At 43.1% G+C, this 21,342-nt stretch overlaps 1 protein-coding gene across 2 annotated transcripts in view; it reads left to right on the forward strand.

Annotated features, from left to right (window-relative positions):
- Positions 1-10,780: 10,780 nt before the first annotated feature.
- BST1 (bone marrow stromal cell antigen 1) overlaps positions 10,781-21,342 on the forward strand; it is a 29,742-nt gene continuing 19,180 nt past the window's right edge. The window contains exons 1-4 of one of the 2 annotated variants that reach the window (XM_019025295.4): positions 10,781-11,183; positions 13,215-13,341; positions 15,210-15,345; positions 19,490-19,572. In XM_019025295.4, coding sequence (XP_018880840.3) covers positions 10,984-11,183; positions 13,215-13,341; positions 15,210-15,345; positions 19,490-19,572 — 546 coding nt within the window. In that variant the 5' untranslated portion in view covers positions 10,781-10,983. The remainder of the gene's footprint in view (positions 11,184-13,214; positions 13,342-15,209; positions 15,346-19,489; positions 19,573-21,342) is intronic. The other variant, XM_055385693.2, reaches the window with a different exon arrangement.

Raw genomic sequence — 21,342 nt, forward strand, 5'->3', positions numbered from 1 at the left:
CACAATTCATCTAAGCTTTCTACCACTGTATAACAAGAACCCTCTTTCCTTTAGTTTCCAAAAATATGTTTCTCAATTTCTTGTGAGCCCTCACCAGCAGCACTTTTAACATCTATATTTCTACAGTTTATGGTGTGTTAAGATTTTCTCTAGTATGATACAGGTTTTCTCTACCATGCTGTTCACTTACTTCCAAGCCCTCATAACACCCGTATTTTTACTAACAGCCTATTTGAGCATATTTAGGCCTCTTCTATCATATTCCTAAGAATTCTTCCAGTCTCTCTACAGATTATCCAAATCCAAATTACTTCCATAATTTTAGTGTTTGTTACAGCAAAGTTGTCATAATTTGGGGCCAGAAAAATCTTTCTCTTGATGACTGAACTCACCTATTCTCCAATCTTGCTTTTTCTTTGGGGTGCCTTCCTTGTGGACTCTGGTCAAGATTAAACAAGAATAATAGTCCTACTCCTGGTGATTCCCAAGTTCAACCTTACAAATGAAGGGGAAAAGGGGCAGAAAGAGTGATGGTTTCAGGTACCCTAATCTGTATTTGTTTCCTATTGCTGCTTTAGCAAATTGCCACATAGTGGCTTAAAGCAACGTAAATTTATTCTTCTTTGGAGTCCAGTGTATACTGGGCAAAAGTCGAGGTATCAGCAGGATTCATTCCATCTGGATTATTCAGGGAAGAATGTTTCCTTACCCTTCCAAGCTTCTGAAGTCTGCCTGCGTCCCCTGTCTTATGGCTCCTTCCTGCATCTTCAGAGCCAGCAGCATAATATCTTCAAGTATCTCTCTGCTTTTGCCATCACATTATTTTCTCTGTGTCTCTGATTTACCTGACTTCCTCCTGTAAGGACTCTTAAGATGACATTGGACTCATCCAGATCAGCCAGTATAATCTGCTCATCTCAAGATCCTTAATTTAATCACATCTGCAAAGGCCTTCTTACTATGTAAAGTAACGTATTCATAGGCTCCAGGGTTTAGGACATGGACATCTTTGCTGGGCTATTTTTCAGCCTTCCACAACAGACAATAAACACACAGAACATATTAGATAAGCATTCAAAACCATCATTGAGAGCACACTATGAAACACTATTCTAAGGCCTTTAAATGCATAATCTGTCTTCATTCTCTGGCAATCAAGAATTTTGGCCAAGAAAAGAAACACAGTTTTCAATAAGGAAGCTCAGAAATTATTGATAACTCATAATGATCAAGAGAACAAAGTGAAAATGCCTTAGCATTGTGCTCAATGGTTTTAAGATATGACCCTAACTTTCCTGTCCAATCTCCATCTGCATCCTGTTTACCAATCAAACTAAACTTTCAACTGTTTTCAGAAGCTCCATGGTTTTTCCTTTTCTGCCTTTGCTGAGGCAATTCGTTCCATCTGAAATCTCTTTTCCGCCAACTGTGTATATCAGCATACTACTATTTCTTCTAGAAATTTATATAAGTGGAGTAATAAAGTTTGTGTTCTTTTACATCTAGCTTCTTTCATTCAGCATATTTTTAAAAGATTTGTCATTTTTTTGTATTGCTAAATAATACTCTATTATATGATGATATTACAAGTTATTAATCTATTGTTGGACATTTGCATTGTTTACTGTTTTGAGTTACGAATTAAGCTTCTACAAACATGGGCACAAATCTTTGCATAGATGTATTTTCATTTTTCCTTTGGTAAATACCTAGGAATGGAATATCTTCTTTGGTGAGGCATTTGTTTAACTATTTTGCCAATTTTAAGATGTGGTTGTTTTTCTTATTTTTGAGTTTGTTGGATATAAAAAGCTCCAGGAATAAATGCTCGGTGCCGTGAAGTAAAACCAGCAGTCAGGCAAAAGTTTAATCCTCTCAGCAAGGCAATTGACTTCTGCAGAAGGGTGCCACTTGCGTCAATTAAGATTGCAAGAGCACAGAGAACAAAGGAGACTGGGGGGTTTTTATATCCTTAACGCAATTCCTACTTCTGTGCCCCTCCCCCATGGGTAGGGTCAGACTGCACAATCTGAGCTGACCCTATTGGCTACTTGTACATATTTTTCTAAATATAAAAGGGGAGGGGGACGTGAGGTACAGAGGTGGAGCATCTGAGACGTGCAGTTTCGGGGACACAATGGGTGCAGGTAACCAAGGGAACAGATGTGAGTTATTGATTAGGGATGACAGAAAAGGGGTAGGCTGTTTTACAGTAACTAGGGACAAGGAGGAACAGGAAAGTTGAGTTTGAGAACAAAAGACAAGGAAGTTAGCAGGCTACATTTTTGAAGAGAAACTCAGAGAAATTCATTGTATCTTACAACTCCTCCCTTTTAAATTTTCTTACAATTTTTCTCTTCAAACTCTTTAACATGTCTTGGCTTTGCCATTTGTTTTGATCTTCTAAAAGGAAAAGCTTACTTGAATAAGGTGGAGGAGAACTAAGGGAGGCTTTAGTAAGTGCTGTTTGTACAATCTTTTGTATTTGCCTATGGTTGCATGGTATGACACATCACCTAACGAGTTCGCCTAGTACGATTGCAAGAGAAATAAGAATTGAGGCTGTTTCCTTTATATTTACCAAACCACTTTCCTAGCCATTCTGAAATAGGGTCATTGACTTCAGAATTTTTAGTTAATGCATTGGATAAAGCGGTAAATCCCTGCAAGGCCTTTGTTATGATTCCATTGAGAGCAGTGTTGTTTGGGATGAAGGTACAATATTGGGTTTTAATCATAACACAAACCCCACATTTTTGGCTAATAACATGTCTAGAGCTATTCTGTTTTCCCAAGTCATTTGGCTAGTAGGCCTTAATTGGTCACCTATTCCTTTCATAGCATCCTTGGTGTAATTAATAAACTGTTGCTGATTATAATAGATGTAATTTATCCAAGCTACATTTTTATTAATAGTTACCTGTGGAAATATGGATTTAAATTCTGCAGCTATTTGATCATGGACTTTGAATCTGTTAGGCACTTCTTGTGGGACTCCAATGACGTGTATGTTAACTTGAGAGTCAAAAGATCCATAAGAGGCTTTTCTTCTTATTATTTTTTTTTGGCGGGGGAGGTGTTGTGGTTTTTCTTTTTCTGGTTGATGAAATGTCAGGGTGAAAGGGATAGCCAATTAGACAAGAGTGTAAGTACCACTCCAGTTACCTGGCAGAGTGTCCAGTAAGAGTTCACCACAATACCACCATACATCTGTTTGAGGATGACTAAGGGCAGACTGATGAGTAAGCTCCTGGAAAGGCTTAAGCTCACGGCATCCCATTAAGCTTCCAAGGAATGCCAAATTCTCCCCCTGTGGTGACAGACACAAGGTGAAATTGACGTCGGGAAAAGGAAGCTGAGTGGTCCTCGGGGGCTGACTCGCAGGGTGTTGGACTTCGGGATATAGCGGAGAGAGAGCCTGGCATGATTTGTTGCCCCAAGCCGTAGAATCCTGGAAGAGAGCTACCATACAGCCCATGCCCGGTCGACTGGGAGACCATCCGAGTGGAAAGGGGACTCTCTGGGCCTCCAGCCGGCTGTGCACACAAGCATAACAACTGCTTTTATTTAATGTACTTGGGAGGTGAGCATGCACAATGTGTTTAGGAAGCTGTATGCATGCCATCTGAGGCTTTCTTCCATTTTCCAGGGGAGTGCCCCTGGAAGGTCATACTCCACCATTTTGTCTCTTAATGTACATGCCCTGGAAGTTGCTTTTCCCTGGTCTCTGCATTCAATTAACCGTTTAGTGCCGCAGGTGTGGACCATAAGGAAATGGCCTCTCCCTGGTGTCAGCTGCCAATTTATCACTTTTAAAGAGGAAATGTAATAAGTGCCAAACCATCACCCGACATTCCTAGTGGGTGGGGGAAGAGCCCTCTCCTGCTGCACTCATGCCTGTCTAACTACATGTAACACACAGAGCTTTTTCTTTTTTTTTTTTAAGCTCATCAGCTAATGCTAGTGCTTTTTATGTGTGGCTGAAGTTAGTGTTAGTCTTATGTTAGTGTTAGTGTTTTTTATGTGTGGCTTATTCCAATGTGGCCCAGGGAAGCCACAAGATTGGACAACCCTGTTTTTTACATACATGCCTTTGTCAGATACATGTATTGCAAGTACATCCCAATTTGTGGATTGCTCATTTTCTTAGTGGTGTTTTTTGAAGAGCAGAATTTCTTAGCTTTGATGAATGTCAATATATAAATTTTTTTTTTGGCTTTTGGTATGTAGACCCAAAATAAAATAGATATAAATATCCCCAAGAGCATAAATAATAGCAACATGTAGTAAAATAATTAAGAAGTTATGTATTTTGGATGTTTATTACCTTTGCTTTTATTTATTTTTTTGAGACGGAATCTCGCTTTGTAGCCCAGGCTGAGATTGAAGTGGCGCAATCTCAGCTCACTGCACGCTCCACCTCCCAGGTTCACACCATTCTCCTGCCTCAGCCTTCCAAGTAGCTGGGACCAAAGGCACCCGCCACCACGCCCAGCTAATGTTTTGTATTTTTAGTAGAGACGGGGTTTCACCGTGTTAGCCAGGATGGTCTCGAACTCCTGACCTCATGATCCACCCGCCTCGGCCTCCCAAAGTGCTGGGATTACAGGCGTGAGCCACCGCGCCCAGCCTGCTTTTAATATAATTTATTTTATTGTAAGTTTATATAATTTAATTTTTAATATGACTGTGTTTAACAAATGGCTCCCAGATTTTTGATACATTTTTGAAAATATACCTGTCAAATATTGTCAGCCGGTTTCAGTGCATGACTGCCTGTGGTATCATTTAACATGTCCCTCTATCCTCTATATTTCCTGAAAACTGTAGTTAAATCTGAAAGTTTGCTAGATTCAGATTAGATAGATAGATAGATAGACAGACAGATGCATGGATACTTCAGAAGTGGTGCTGTGTATTTCGTGTTGCCTCACACATCAAGATAAAGTCATGTTTTGAGGGTTTGTGAGGTATGAAAGACTTCTTCCCTCAAAACAAACTCATCCCCCATGACAATAAATAAGATGAATATAAACAAAATGAAAAAGGAGTAAACCATGAGGGAAAAGAGAAAAGAAGAGGAGTTGTCAGGAACAGAATTTGGGATGGTGGAAATAAAATGAGGAAGGGGTAACAGTTTAGTTGGCCAGTGAAGGCTGAAACCTCAGTTGGCTAGTGGGGAAAGAGAATGTAAGCTGTGAAGAAAGTTGTTTGATGTCATGAACCCTCAAAAGGAAGAGGAATTGGAAGAACGGTCTGTCACTAAGATGAAAGTGGGAGTGGATGTAGGGCTGGAAGTCAAAAAAGTAGTTGGAAGTCCAAGAATGCCCTCCCTAATCCTGTGCAGCAACATATTTCCTGAAGAGTAGACCAAAGATTCTAGGTTGTGGGGTACCAGGCATCACTGAGGCCAGAGCTTCTACTAAAAATGTGGTGAGAGAGGAGGGATAAGTGAAAATCTTTATACTGAATAGTGAGATTCTCCCAGCCACCTTCCCCACTCAGCTCCACATTGCTATCATCTAGGCATATATCCTTTCAGGTAGAAAATAGGAATATTAGGCCAGGCACAGTGGCTCACGCCTGCAATCCCAGCACTTTGGGAGGCTGAGGCAGGTGGATCACGAGATCAGGAGATCAAGACCATCCTGGCTAACATGGTGAATCCCTGTCTCTACTAAAAATACAAAAAAAATTAGCCAGGCGTGGTGGTGGGCGCCTGTAGTCCCAGCTACTTGGGAGGCTGAGGCGGGAGAATGGCATGAATCCAGGAGGCGGAGCTTGCAGTGAGCCGAGATCGTGCCACTACACTCCAGCCTGGGTGACAGAGCGAGACTCTGTCTCAAAAAAAAAAAAAAAAAAAAAGGAATATTACTCTCTGGAAAAACGGACTGTCCAAGAGAAAATGACAGGTATCTCTTAGTGATAAAGTGCAGTATGTTCATCCTACGGGGCAGCCCACCCTTTGACAAACTCTGACCATGTGCCTTGAGCCTGCTTCTAATTAGTGCCTGATATGGTATGGCTGCGTCCCCAACCAAATCTCATCTTGAATTGTAGTTCCCACAATTCCCTCATGTCATATGAGGGACTCGGTGGGAGGTAATTGAATCATGAGGGCGGGTCTTTCCCGTTCTCATAATAGTGAATAAGTTTCACAAGATCTGATGGTTTTATAAAGAGGAGTTCCCCTGCACAAGCTCTCTCTTGCCTATTGCCATGTAAGACGTGCCTGTTGCCTTCTGCCAAATTACCCAGTCTCAGGTATGTCTTTATCTGCAGTGTGACAATGAACTAATACTGTTCCTTATGTTTTTCTGTGTTTGTAAAAATAATCAGCCAAAGGTCATCAGTTTATTTGAGGGAAACTTCTCACATTAAAGCCAGTCACCAAAATGGAAATAAGGCACTCAAAGGAAACAGACATTGGCAGAAGAAAATTTAAAAGAAAAATGAAAAACCTACATCTGTAATAAAAGCCTCAGAAATATTCACAAAACAGCAAGAGAAGATTATAAAAAGCAAAAAGACCTGAACATGTAGAACACAACTGTATATATATGTATATATAGATATATACAGTATAAATTTTAAAAAGCAACAGAGAAGTTGGAAAATAATGATAAATTTATATTCAAGAAAGTATAAGAAGACAAAGTAAAGAAAAAAGGGGAAAATATAGAAAATTAAAGACTAGGAAGTCTAACAAGGAAATCATTCCTATATGACTAACAGGAATTTCAGAAAGAGAAAACAGAATTTGGAGGAGGGGAAATTACCAAAAAATTTAGAAAATATCTCAGTATTTAAAGACCTGAGTTTGTAGGTTAAAAGGGCTCATGGATTGTCCAGTACAATGAGAAACAACTACTTTTGCCCAAGTTCATCTCTGAAATTTCATACTCCTAAGAATAGAAGGAAATTCTGAAAATTTCCAGATAGAAAAAAAACAGGCCAAAGATAAAAAACAAAACAAACAACAACAAAAAAGTTCAAATAAACAGGAATAGGAAAATGGGTTCAGATTTCTCAACAGCAACACAGAAAACAATGGAACACAGTCTTCAAAATTTTGAAGGGAAATGCTTTCCAATGCAAAAATGTACCCAACCAAATTCTCAATCAAGTGTGAGGTTAGAATAATGACACTTTGAATTCTTATGCAAAAATCTCAGACATCCAACCAAATTCTCAATTAAGTGTGAAGGTAGAATAATGACATTTTGAATTCTTATGCAAAAAATCTCAGAAAGTTTAGTCCCTGTGTATCTTCTCAAGAAGCTATTGGAAGATGTGCTCCATAAAACAAGAACGAGGAGGATGTGAGATCTAGGTGTATTAGTTCATTTTCATGCTGCTCATAAAGACACACCTGAAACTGGGAACAGAAAGAGGGTTAATTGGACTTACAGTTCTGCATGGCTGGGGAGGCCTCAGAATCATGGCATGAGGTGAAAGGCACTTCTTACATGGCAGCTGCAAGAGAAAAATGAGGAAGAAGCAAAAGTGGAAACACCTGATAAACCCATCAGATCTTGTGAGACTTATTCACTATCACCAGAATACCAGAATAGCATGGGAAAGACCGGCCCCCATGATTCAATTACTCCCACCCTGCCTCCCCACCCCCGCCCCAACCTAGCTTTCTCCCACAACACGTGGGAATTCTGGGAGATACAATTCAAGTTGAGATTTGGGTGGGAACACAGCCAAACCATATCATTCCATCCCTGGCCCCTCCAAATCTCACATCCTCACATTTCAAAACCAATCATGCCTTCTCAACAGTCCCTCAAAGTCTTAACTTCAACATTAGCCCAAAAGTCCACAGTTCAAAGTTTCATCTGAGACAAGGCAAATGCCTTCTGCCTATGAGCCTGTAATATCTAAAGCAAGCTAGTTACTTTCTAGATAATGATTACCTCCAGGGTAAACAAGAGGTTTACAACAAATAAAATGTCATAATGTCCCAAAAAGAATAATGTCCCAAACAGAAACATTAAGAAATAGCATATAGGTATTGTATTAGTCTGTTCTTGCATTGCTATAGATACCTGAAACTGCTCATTTATAAGAAAAAGAGGTTGAATTGGCTCACAGTTCTGCAGGCTGTAGGAAGCATAGTGGCTTCTGCATCTGGAGAGGCTTCAGGAAGTTTCCAAATGTGGTGGAAGGCAAAGGGGGAGCAATGGGTCTTACCCGGTGGCAGCAGGGAGCAAGAGAGAGGGAGGAGGTGCTACACACTTCTTTTTTTTTTTTTTTTTTTTGAGACAGAGTCTCACTCTGTCACCAGGCTGGAGTGCAGTGGTGAGATCTCAGCTCACTGCAACCTCTACCTCCCAGGTTCAAGCGATTCTTCTGCCTCAGCCTCCCGAAGAGCTGGGACTACAGGCGCATGCCACCACGCCCAGCTAATTTTTGTATTTTTAGTAGAGATGGGGTTTCACCATGTTGGCCAGGATGGTCTCGATCCGTGATTCCCAACACACCGCCCCCCACCAGCCTCCCAAACTGCTGTGATTACAGGTGTGAGCCACGGCGCCCTGCCAGTGCTACACAGTTTAAAACAACCAGATCTCACTTACTATCATGAGAATAGCAACAAGGGGATGGTGCTAGACTATTCTTGAGAAACCCACCCCCATGATCAAATCACCTCCCACCAGGCCCCACCTCCAACGTTGGGGATTACAATTTAACATTAGATTTGGTGGGATGAGCCATGCCAGGGATGCCCCAAAATTACTAAACTAAAGGGAAAAGTCAGGCTGGGAACTGCTCAAGGCAAACCTGCCTCCCATTCTATTCAAAGTCATTCAGCTGCTCACTGAGATATATGCATATTCTGATGGCCTTCTTTGGAAAGGCTTATCAGAAACTCAAAAGAAGGCAACCATTTGTCTCTCACCTACCTGTGACCTGGAAGCCCCCTCCGTGCTTCGAGTTGTCCCCGCCTTTCTGGACAGAACCAATGTACTTCTTACATATATTGATTGATATCTCATGTCTCCCTAAAATATATAAAACCAAGTTGTGCCCTGACCACCTTGGGTACATGTCGTCAGGACTTCCTGAGGCTGTGTCATGTACACGCGTCCTCAACCTTGCTAAAATAAACTTTCTAAATTAATTGAGACCTGTCTCAAAATTTGGGGGTTCACACATGTTATTTAGAAATATGGAAGTAAACACAGGAACAAAACTTGAAAGAATTAAAAATGCTTTCCTCTGGAAAGTGGATTCAACTTCAGGAGGAACTGAACAGGAGAATGCGGATTTTGGTTACAGAAAAAAAGAGATTCAAATAAAACAGTAGAGAACACCTGTTCTGTCCTCCCTTGTGTTTATCAAGTGCTTGCCAGGCACTCAAAGTTCATTGCTGTCATTATTTTAAGAACTGAGGACTTGGGCCTCCACGTGGTATTCTATTAATACTGGCTCTTTTTTTTTTTTTTTTTTTTTTTTTTGAGGCGGAGTCTCGCTCTGTTGCCCAGACTGGAGTGCAGTGGCCCGATCTCGGCTCACTGCGAGCTCTGCCTCCTGGGTTCACGCCGTTTTCCCGCCTCAGCCTCCCGAGTAGCTGGGACAACAGGCGCCCGCCACCGCGCCTGGCTAATTTTTTGTGAGACGGGGTTTCACCGTGTTAGCAAGGATGGTCTCGATCTCTTGACCTCGTGATCCACCCGCCTCGGCCTCCCAAAGTGCTGGGATTACAGGTGTGAGCCACCGCGCCCGGCCAATCCTGGCTCTCTTAAACTGAACATCTCCAGGATTTTGCATCTATCAGGAAGGGAGATTGTGACCTCTGACAAGTTACAGTCGGCGGTAGGTATCCATGGAGAATTGGTTCCAGGACCCTCCTGGATACCAAAATCCACAGATGCTCAAGGCCCTTATATTAAATGGTGTAGTATACAGTATTTGCACATCCTCTTCTATAATTCATGTCATCTCCAGATTCCTTGTAATATCAAGTACTATGTAATTGTTACATAAGTAGTTGTTACATTGTATTATTTAGGGAATGATGACAAGGAAAAAAAGTCCGTACATGTTCAGTACAGATGCAAGCATTCTTTTTTTCCTCAAATGTTTCTCATCCGTGGTTAGCTGGATTTGGATGATGAATCCGCAAATCTGGAGGGCCGAACATGCTTAACTTCCCTGAGTTTATCCATTGCTAAAGCGAGAATAATTACAAACTTAGCTACGAAGGGTGTTGCGGAAAGTAATGAATATTATACTTGGAAAGTGCTTGGCACGTTGTTGTGGTTATTATTTCCTGCAAACAAACAAAAACCACTTATTGGTTGGTGTGAAAGAGGGCATCTGTCAAAGTTGTCGTCCTTTGGAGCCAGAAAAGTATTTCTTCTAATGATGACTGACCTCTCCTCACCTCTCCTTCAACCTCGCGGCTTCTTTGGGGCTCCCTCCCAGTGGACACCGGTCAAGATTAGCCTGGGCCACAGTGCACTGGTCCCGTCCTGGGTGATGTTCCAAGCTCACTCTTTTTTAATTTTATTTATTTATTAATTTTTTTTTTAGACAGAGTCTCACTCCAGCCCAGGGCTGGAGTGCAGTGGTGCAATCACTGCTCGCTGCAGCCTCGACCCCCTGGGGTCAAGCCTCCTCACATATCAGCCTCGCAGGTAGCTGAGACTACAGGTGCGCACCACCAGGACCAGCTAAGTTTTGTATTTTTTTGTAGAGAGGAGGTTTCTCACCTATATGTTACTCAGGTTTGTCTCGAACTCCTAGACTCAAGCGATCCGCCCGTCTAGGCCTCTCAAAGTGCTGGGATTACAGGCATGAGCCGCCGCGCCCCGCCCCACGCTCAGTCTTGAAATAGTCTGAAACGGGAAACGGCAAACAGCGACATATCCGAGCGAGAGTCCCGCCCTGCATCAGTTTGCGGAGCCGCCTTGGTAGAAGGAGAGAAGCGGAGTGGAGGAAGCACGGGACTGGAGGGACCAAAGTTCCCCGATGGCGGCCCAGGGGTGCGCGGCATCGCGGCTGCTCCAGCTGCTGCTGCAGCTGCTGCTGCAGCTTCTGCTTCTACTGCTGCTGCTGGCGGCGGGCGGGGCGCGCGCGCGGTGGCGCGGGGAGGGCACCAGCGCACACTTGCGGGACATCTTCCTGGGCCGCTGCGCCGAGTACCGCGCACTGCTGAGTGCCGAGCAGCGGTGAGGCAGTCGGCCGGGTGGAAGGGGAGCCGGAAAGAGGCAACTGGGGGGACGGCCTGGGGAGGGGAAAACTGGCGCTAAAGGTCGGGGTGAGGGGGCAATGAGAGAGGCCTTGAGGGGAGAGGTGAGTGTGGAGACAGCGATGGTCCTGAACGATGGGGGCGAGTGAGGAGGGGGCTGTGAAGTGTGTCTGCAGGTGAGGGGTGCGCTGTGCGGGGTCTAGAGATGAGTGTGTGTGTGTGTGTGTGCGTGCACACAGACACTCTAGAGGTGAGGGGTGTGTGCGTGTGCGCTCTAGAGGTGGGAGGTGTGTGTGTGCTCTAGAGGTGAGGGGTGTGTGTGTGTGTGCTCTAGAGGTGAGGGGTGTGTGCGTGCACACAGACACTCTAGAGGTGAGGGGTGTGTGCGTGTGCGCTCTAGAGGTGGGAGGTGTGTGTGTGCTCTAGAGGTGGATGTGTGTGTGTGTGCTCTAGAGGTGGATGTGTGTGTGTGTGCTCTAGAGGTGAGGGGTGTGTGTGTGTGCGCTCTAGAGGTGAGGGGTATGTGTGTTCTAGAAGTGAGGGGTGTGTGTTCTGGAGGTGAGATGTGTGTGTGTGTTCTAGAGGTGAGGTGTGTGTGTGTTCTGGGGTGAGGGGTGTGTGTGTATTCTAGAGGTGAGGAGAGTGTGTGTTCTAGAGGTGAGGTGTGTGTGTGTTCTAGAGGTGAGGGGGTGTATGTGTATTCTAGAGCTGAGGAGAGTGTGTGTTCTAGAGATGAGGTGTGTGTGTGTTCTAGAGGTGAGGGGTGTGTGTGTTCTAGAGGTGAGGGGTGTGTGTGTGTGTTCTGGAGTTGAGGGGTGTGTGTTCTAGAGGTGAGATGTGTGTGTTCTAGAGATGATGGGTGTGTGTGTGTTCTAGAAGTGAGAGGTGTGTGTTCTAGAGGTAAGGGATGTGTGTGTGTGTTCTAGAGGTGAGATGTGTGTGTGTTTGTTCTAGAGGTAAGGGGTGTGTGTGTGTAGTCTAGAGGTGACAGATGTGTGTCTGTGTGGTCTTTAGGTGAGGGATGTGTGTGTGTGTGTGGTCTAGAGGTGAGGGATGTGTGTGTAGTCTAGAGGTGAGAGGTGTGTGTGTGTGTGAGTGTGAAGGAGGGTGGAGAGGTATCCCTCTAGAAGTGAGGGTGGGGTAGAGGTGAACTGGGTAACAGCCCATTGCCACCCAGCAGATGTTTAGTCTGAATACTCAGAACACAGAATGTGGTCTCAGGTTGGAATTCCTTGAGTCCAGTCCTTCCAGAATTCAAATTTCAGATCCCCTAAATCTGGAGGATTTCTGAAGTTTGGGTCTTTCTTGCCAGCGCTGCATTTCTTACTGATTTTTGTTCCTTCTGTGGCCCCCCTTTTCTTATGTTTGTGATGTCTCTTTCTTGTGCTGATCATTTTTATTGTCGCACATTTCAGGCAAATAAGAAACAGCAGAGAACCACCTGTGTTACACACCACCCAGTATGAGAAACAAAATTACAAATGCTATGGGAAACATTTTTTGAAAACTAGCATGGACCTCAAGAGGGGCTTGCACTGGAGGGTGCACCTGCTTTGCCAGAGGTGGAAGCCTTTTGCAGCATTGGGCCTCCCTCCTAACACTACACGTCCTGCTGGCTGGCCTGGCCTCACCTGGTCCCCAAGCTCCACACCAGATCTGGACAATGAGACTGGCCCCACCGTTAGGTCTAAATGAAGAGGCACCTGCTGTATAGTTGACTGAATTTGTCACCTCCTGCTCGGTGCCATTTCTGCTTGTCTCTGTGAGCCTGGGGCAAGGCTGTATTCCTTAGCTCTGAGAAATCTGTGCAGTGCCTTCAGAGAGACAATTCCAGTGTCAGATTTCTGAATCTGTCACCTAAGCCATGACAATTCGTTGTTTTTTTTTGTAAGCCTACTTCTGCAGTTACTATATGAAAAATCTCTTGTAAAGCTCTTAGACAAATGGACATACTTCACAACACATTATGATGTGCATGTGTGTGTTCTTCCCAACTTGTACTTTTGCACAGGAACAAGAACTGCACAGCCATCTGGGAAGCCTTTAAAGTGGCGCTGGACAAGGATCCCTGCTCCGTGCTGCCCTCAGACTATGACCTTTTTATTAACTTGTCCAGGCACTCTATTCCCAGAGATAAGGTAACGCCACAACCATCTTGGGTAAAACTGTGTTCTCTGTCTCTACAGAAATGGATGGTGCATGGGCCAGGTTGACATTAGCTGTCCCCTGCATGCTGCAATGTTACAGAAACATCAGGCAGCACACATAATGTGTGTGCTGAGCTCTCTGTGGGAAGCTAGCTTTGTTTCTGTATTAGTCCGTTGTCACATTGCTATAAAGAAATGCCTGAGACTGGGTAATTTATAAAGAAAAGAGGTTTAATTGGTTCATAGTTCCACAGGCTGTACAGGAAGAATGGCAACATCTACTTCTAGGAGGCCTCTGGGAGCTTTTACTTCAGCAGAAGGCAAAGTGGGAGCAGGTGTCTTACATGGTACGAGCAGGACCAAGGGCAGAGGGAGGTGCCACAGGCTTGTAAACAACTGGTTCTTCTGAGAACTCCCTCAGGAGAACAGCAGCAAAGGGGGAAATCCACCCCCATAATCCAATCACCTCACACCAGGCCCCACCTCCAACATAGGGGATTACAATTTTACAAGAGACACAAATCCAAATCATATCAGTTTCCAACAGTGATTCTAGATCTCCCGCTGGTTGTGGGCAGAAGAAAATTTCCTAAGTTAGCAAGTTAGTGTGAGAATCAACATGAGGACATCAGGACATGGCCATACCTGTCACACTGGGCCTCCACATCTGGCCAGTTCTAAATAACCTTCATCCTAACTGGCCCAATGGCCTGAACCTTGAGTAATTCAGAAAACTCTCAATCTCAGTATCCTCCCGGGAGACCAGTCTCTCCATTTAACGGGTCTTAAGATTATATTTATTTAGTACCAGTTTATTTAAGAAAACCACATATCTATATTCTGTCTACACTCTCAGGTCTAATAAAAGGAAAATAATGAGAAAATTTCCATAAAACCCTTGCTTAAAACAATACCTCAAGTTTAAGGAATGCTAGACACCATTTTTGTTTCTGTGACATAAACATTGTTAACCTGATTTTTTCCATTGTGTGTTATTTGTAAAGGCAAGTAAATGGAACTGTGAGGTTCAAAGACAGAATAGACTGAAAACATGATTTTTGAGTATATGCTGTTTTTTGAACCTTGCTGCCTTCCTGTCACTAAAAGTGGGGAAGCTGACTTTTTAACCTTCTGTTTCATAGATTCGGTGCTAGTTGATGAACTCAGTAAATACTTCCGGGGCTATTTGTTTGCCAGTCATTGGTGCTAAGGGTTAAGGATGTAACAGTGAAAAACAGCCCCCACCCTTGGGGACCTTCTAGTCTAAATATAAACTGATTGGACTACTGAGGGTCAGATGAAATAGTGACTGGGGGATATGTGTTATTGTTATATAAAAACACTATGGTGGAAACTATAAAGTATAATATAAAAGCAATGTGTTTTTGAGGCACTTGGCACTTTAGGAAGTGCTTTTTTGACTGCTTATTAACCTGGCCACAGCTGTGGAAGAAGAGAAAGGGCTCATGCTCTGCATTTTCCAGAAGTAGAAACTGAGAAACAGGGAGATTGCATGCCTTGCTCAAGATTATATATCTAATACATGACAGAGCCAGGATTCCAGCCCAGGTCCCTTGATCATTTTTAATGTAGGGGATCTTACCACATGCACGTATATTTAGTACTAGTGAGAAAATATTCCATTAACATTTGCATGATACCCTGGGAATAAAGGGAGGAGAGATGCTAGCAGTCTTTGAATGAATAAATAAAGACAACGAAAAAGAACGTTCAGTTGTTGTGCAGCAGGTCAGAGTTGAATGAGAACTGGATTGCCCAACTTGCCTTGATGATATTGTGCCTGAGGAGTCGGTTTTGATTTTGTTTTGTATTTTGATGTTTTGTTTGTCTTTCCTTAGTCTCTGTTCTGGGAAAATAGCCACCTCCTTGTTAACAGCTTTGCAGAAAACACCCGTCGTTTTATGCCCCTGAGCGATGTTCTGTATGGCAGGGTTGCAGATTTCTTGAGCTGGTGTCGACAGAAAAATGACTCTGGTAAGACTCCTGCACAAATCACAGGAGACTTAAGAACTCCTATTTACTATGCATTACCATTTGTGCTAAATGCTTTCATATGCATTTATTTCACTTGATCCTCTCCGAGTCCTCTGAGATAAGTGGCAAGAATAGTTAATAATAACAATACTAGAGAATACTTAACTTTGCAGGTGCCAGTCCAAGCACTCTCTCTCTCTCTCTCTCTATATATATATACATATATATACACATATATATATACATATCTATATCTATATATACACACATACTCATTTGATGCCCACAACAGCCTCATGGGATCCTATCATAATCCCCATTTTGATAAATGAGGAAACTGAGGCACAGCAAGATTAAGAAATCTGCTCAGGGGGCATAGCTAGTAAGCAGCAGACAGTCTGACTCCAGAGCCCATTTTCTCAACTTTGCACAACTCTGCCTTACTATCCTCATTTGTCCAGAGGGGGAAGCTGAGGCTTAGGGAGGTTAAATGACTGGAAGTGATAAGGCTGGGTCTCAGTCCTGTCCTGATGGATTATGAAGCCTGTGCTCTGTAACACCACTCCAGGCCTCCGGCAGATATTTCGAGATCCAAGTCACAAGGAAAGTTAGAGTCACAAGAGCTGGCCTGAATGTTCTGCAAACACTCCTCATTCATCCAACTGTGGTGCTAGGAGCTGGAGACACAGCAGTCCCCATCTTCAGGGAGCTTATAGCCTCATGGGGGATATCAGCTCGAGTGATATGGGCTATAATGCAGGAAAAATGGTGTTCTGAGGAGTAGCAGAGTGAGACACCAGCCTCCACCAGATAATCAGGGAAGCTTCAGAAGGGAGGCTAGCAAGGAAAGGAGGTTAGGGAGTGTTCCCATTATGAAGACTGGAGATCCTTCCTGGGTATCAGAGTTACTTCAAAAGTTAACCTAATATCAGGCCGGGCATGGTGGCTCACGCTTGTAATCCCAGCACTTTGGGAGGCCGAGGTGGGTGGATCATTTGAGGTCACGAGTTCGAGATCAGCCTGGCCAACATGAAGAAATCCCATCTCTACTAAAAATACAAAAAAATTAGCCAGGTATGGTGGTGCATGCCTGTAATCACAGCTACTCGGGAGGCTGAGGCAGGAGAATCCCTCGAACCCTGGAGAAGGAGGTTGCACTGAGGCGAGATCATACCACTGTACTCCAGCCTGGATGACAGAGGGAGACTCGGCACAAAAAGAAAAAAAAAAAGAGTTAACCTAATATCAGTTCTGTTTATTTCTCCTCCATTCATTTGTCCATCAAACTAAAATTTATAGTGTCTACTATGTGCCAGACCCTCATCTTCTAGACAGTAGGAAAACAGCAGAGAATAAAACAGGAAATTAATACCCCATGCTTACATTATAGGAGGGCAGATAAGACAATAAACAGGCAAGTGAAATATACAGACTGCCTTAAGATTATAAGGGCTATGGAGAAAAATAAAACAGGTAATAAGGACAAAAAAGATTGAGGGTAGAGGGCCAGGGAAAGGAAAGTTGCATTTTTACCTAGATGCCGAGGGAAAACCTCACTGATAAGCTGATATTTGAACAAGGACCTGAAGGAGATGAGAAAGAGCATTTTCTGATGGGAGAACAGCAATTGCAAAGGCCCTGAGGTGGGAGCATGTGTGACATATTTAACAGCAAAGAGGACAGTGGGCAAAGAGGAAAGTGTGAGCTATGAGGCTAGAGGAATAAAGGAGGGCCAGGTGGCACAGGATGTTGTGAGGCCTCTGCTTTTCACTGTGAGTGAGATGGGCAGCATTGCAGGTTCCACGTCAAATGGACACAGCCATTCTTTCAATGGAGAACTGCCAGGAAGCTTTTGTTTGATGATGCTGCAGAGGGTGGGGAGAAGGAGGGGAGGAATGTGATGAAAAACACATAAAGAAAGGGAGAGCCTTCCAGAAAACCACCAGTTATTTCTTCTTCACCTCGCTGCCCTTTTCTATCTATGCCCTCCTATCAGGGCTCTTTGTTTCAGAAAGAAGTGAAGTCCAGCAGTTCAGGTCAGCTAAATAACCATATGTGTATGTCATGGAATCCTGTGGGGCCAGCAGCAATGGTGACGGGGTTTTTTATTTATTGACCCAGAAAGAGGCATATTTTTAAGCAAAAAATAAATTTACATAACCCTGTGATTGGTATGAGGCTATTCAAATAAAAACACATACACACAATACATCTATGTAAATAAACACACAGAAAAAAGTCAAGAAAATAGTAAACCCAAACCATTGGCAGCAGCTCTTTTTTATTTTATTTATTTATTTATTTTTATTTTAAAATCATTATTATTTTTTGAGGCAGCGTCTCACTCTGCCGCCCGGGCTGTAATGCGATGGTGTGATCCTAGCTCATTGCAGCCTTGAACTCCTGTGCTCAAGTGATCCTCTTGCCTCAGCCTCTTAAGTAGCTGGACTACAGGCACACACCACCACACTAGGCTGTTTTTAAAATTATTTTTGTAGACACATGGTCTTGCCATGTTGCCCAGGCTGGTCTTGAACTCCTGACTTCAAATAATCCTCCTGCCTCAGCCTCCCAAAGCACTGGCATTACAAGCCACTGTACCTGGCCTTGGTTCTTTTTTTAATTTTAATTTTATTTTTGATTGACTCAAAAAATTGTATATATTTATGGCATACAATGTGATGTTTTGATACATATATACATTGTGTAATGATCAAATCAGGGTAATTAGCATATCCATCATCTTAAACATTTACTATTTCTTTGTGGTGAGACATTCAAAATCCTCTCTACTAGTTATTTTGAAATATACAATACACTATTGTTAGCTATGGCCACTCTATTGTGCATTACAGCCCCAGTACTTATTCCTCCTATGTAACTGTAATATTGTTGACCAACCTCTTCCCATCTCCCTTATCCATTCCCCTCTCCAGCCTCTGGTAGCCACTATTCTACCCCCAACTTCTATGAGATCAGTTTTTGAAGATTCCACTTCCAAGTGAGATCATGCAATATTTGTTTTCCTGTACCTGGCTTATTTCACTTGACATAATGTCCTCCAGGTTCATCCATGTTGTTGCAAATGGCTCAATAGTATTCCATTATGTATATATGCCATATTTTCTTTCCTTTTTTTTTTTTTGAAACGGAGTCTCTGTGTGTCGCCCAGGCCAGAGTGCAGTGGCACGATCTCAGCTCACTGCAGCATTCGCCCCCCAGGTTCAAGCAATTCTCTTGCCTCAGCCTCCTGAGTAGCTGGGACTACAGATGCGTGCCACCATACTCAGCTAATTTTTGTATTTTTAGTAGAGATGGGGTTTTACCATGTTGGCTAGTCTGGTCTTGAACTCCTGACCTCAGGTAATCCACCCGCCTCAGCTTCCTAAAATGCTGAGATTACAGGCATGAGCCACTGTGCACAGTCTATTTTATCTATTAATCAGTTGATGGACACAGATTGATTCCATATCTTGGCTACTACGAATAATGCCATTAATAGCAGTTTTTGCTAGGAATATGAGGTCAACTTGTAGATTAGAAATTTTTTTTCTTTATAGAGTATATGGTAAGCACATCCCACATCCCATTGATCTGCTAGGGTCTTTAATCTGTCCTTAAACATTTTAAAATGTAATACATTTTAACATTTTATATATTTTTCAATTGTATAAAATTTCTGTTTCTGGGTAAGCATTATCACTTTCTTAATCCTTTTTTTCCTTGCATTTACTACTAAGATAATGGCTAACAATTAAATTTTTGGAGACGGCTCTTCTCCCAATAAAGCAAAGGTATTTGTTGTTGTTGTTTGTGGGTTTTTAAACATTGTTGAGAAATAACCCAGCTAATACGCTGATGCTCAGTGGTCAGCTAGACTCACTCACTTGCCAGCTATTTAGTTCTCTGCCTTCCTCACATTTGTGATGAGCAAAATGACCAACGTCTTTAGTATCATGGACAAGGTGTTCCCTCACCAGGCTCCTTGTGGATTGAGTGGGAAGAACTGTGGATGTTAAACTTGTACACATTGTACAGAATGGAAGCTAAGTATACATCATGGAACTGGGATATATTGTAAGTTAATTCTTCTCTGAGATAGATAATCTTTGGAATAAAATGTGTTTGTCTACTTACCCCTTAGGACTCGATTACCAATCCTGCCCTACATCAGAAGACTGTGAAAATAATCCTGTGGATTCCTTTTGGAAAAGGGCATCCATCCAGGTAATGCTGGGATGATATCTGAGTGGTTGAGCATGTGTGGGACCCATAGAGATGAAACATAGTCATTCAGAGTCTGGGCCCCAGGTCATCACTCAACTTCTCTGAGCCTCACTTTCCACTTTTACCACATCATGATTCATGCTCTTTGCTATATAAAGTTGTGAGAATTTAAGGAAATAAAATGCTTAATGCAGTGCCTGGCACGGAGAAAACATTCTGTAAATGTTAGCTATACATGAGGGTTTTAATTAGTCATTATTATTTCCATTATGTCCTGGTTATCATTAGTATTTCAAATCAACGATTTTGATTGCTACGTAAAATGGGGCAACTCCTGCTTTATGGAAGACCCTAGGATGCTGGAGATCAATTTGTGGGGATCAGAAATGTCCACAAGACTAATATTAATAGGAGAGGAACTGATAGGAGATGGAGGATAAGCTGGAGACACAGAAATGGTCCCCTGAAGGTAGGTCTGTTTCCCAGAGAATGATGTCACCAGAGTTGATGACAGCTATCTGTAGCTATAACATGCCAGTGACTACAGCTTACACTCTCTGTCATGAGAATTAGAATAGAGATTACAAATAAAGAGGGTTAAGTTCTTAGTTCAGTGCCTGGCAAAGAGCTGTTGACTATTAAACATTAGCTAGGTTGACCAGGTGGATGTCAGGGCACTTCCACCCACCACCGCCAACCCCCTTTCAGGACTATCCATGTCTTTTTCAGTCCCATCTTCTACCCTAGATCCTCAGGTATCCACTAGGTAGATTGTTAGTCAGGGTGAGAAGGACCTTGGCCAAATCCTCCATGGTGGCTGCAGTTTGGAGCTAAGCAGGGGGTCCCTCCCAGATAAAACATATTCTGTTTATTATTGTGCTCTGCTGCCCACCCCAAGAGAGCACCATTTGCTCCCACTACCTGTAGGTTTCATCTTGAGCACAGACTCCAGTCAGTTGGCAGTGGCTGCCAGGGCCCCTCATTGAGAACTGGGAGGCTACAGAGGTGTCATCATCTGAAAGTGGGATCAAACAGTAACTCAGGGGAGATGTCAACATTACATGTAAAGGAACCATGTATTTTACCCAGTGGATCTGCCAGACTTCCAAGAGTGTGCTGCAAACCACCACCTTATACTTCCTCCAATTCTATAATGGAAATCTAATACTAGTGCCCACATTTTTTGAGAACTTGGCATTTGCTGTGTAGTCGAAGCAAGAGGAGAGGTAGTGTGGTATAGTGATGGGAAGCAGATTTGAACTTTAGCAGATAAGTATTCAATAAATGTTAGCAGTCATTATTTTAAATATTTTCATCTCTTTTTTTTTTTTTTTTTTTTGAGACGGAGTCTCGCTCTGTCGATCTTGGCTCACTGCAACCTCTGCCTCCCGAGTTCAAGTGATTCTCCTGCCTCAGCCTCCCGAGTAGCTGGGACTACAGGCATGTGCCACCATGCCCAGCTAATTTTTGTATTTTCAGTAGAGACAGGGTGTCACCATATTGGCCAGGATGGTCTTGAACTCCTGACCTCATGATCCACCCACCTCAGCCTCCCAAAGTGCTAGGATTACAGGCATGAGCCACTGTGCCTGGCCAAATAGTTTCATCTTTATGGCAATCCTATGAGGCAGAGACTTTTAACACCCTTATTTTACAGGTAATAAAGTAAGGTACAGAGAGGTCAAGAAGCTTTACTAGGATTATGGAACTGACAAGTAGGGGAGCTAGGATTTGAAACTAGGCAGGCTGGCTTGAGATCAGACTTTCAAC

This window comes from Gorilla gorilla, chromosome 3 (assembly GCF_029281585.2).
Source record: "Gorilla gorilla gorilla isolate KB3781 chromosome 3, NHGRI_mGorGor1-v2.1_pri, whole genome shotgun sequence".
NCBI classification, from domain to species: Eukaryota; Metazoa; Chordata; class Mammalia; order Primates; family Hominidae; genus Gorilla; species Gorilla gorilla.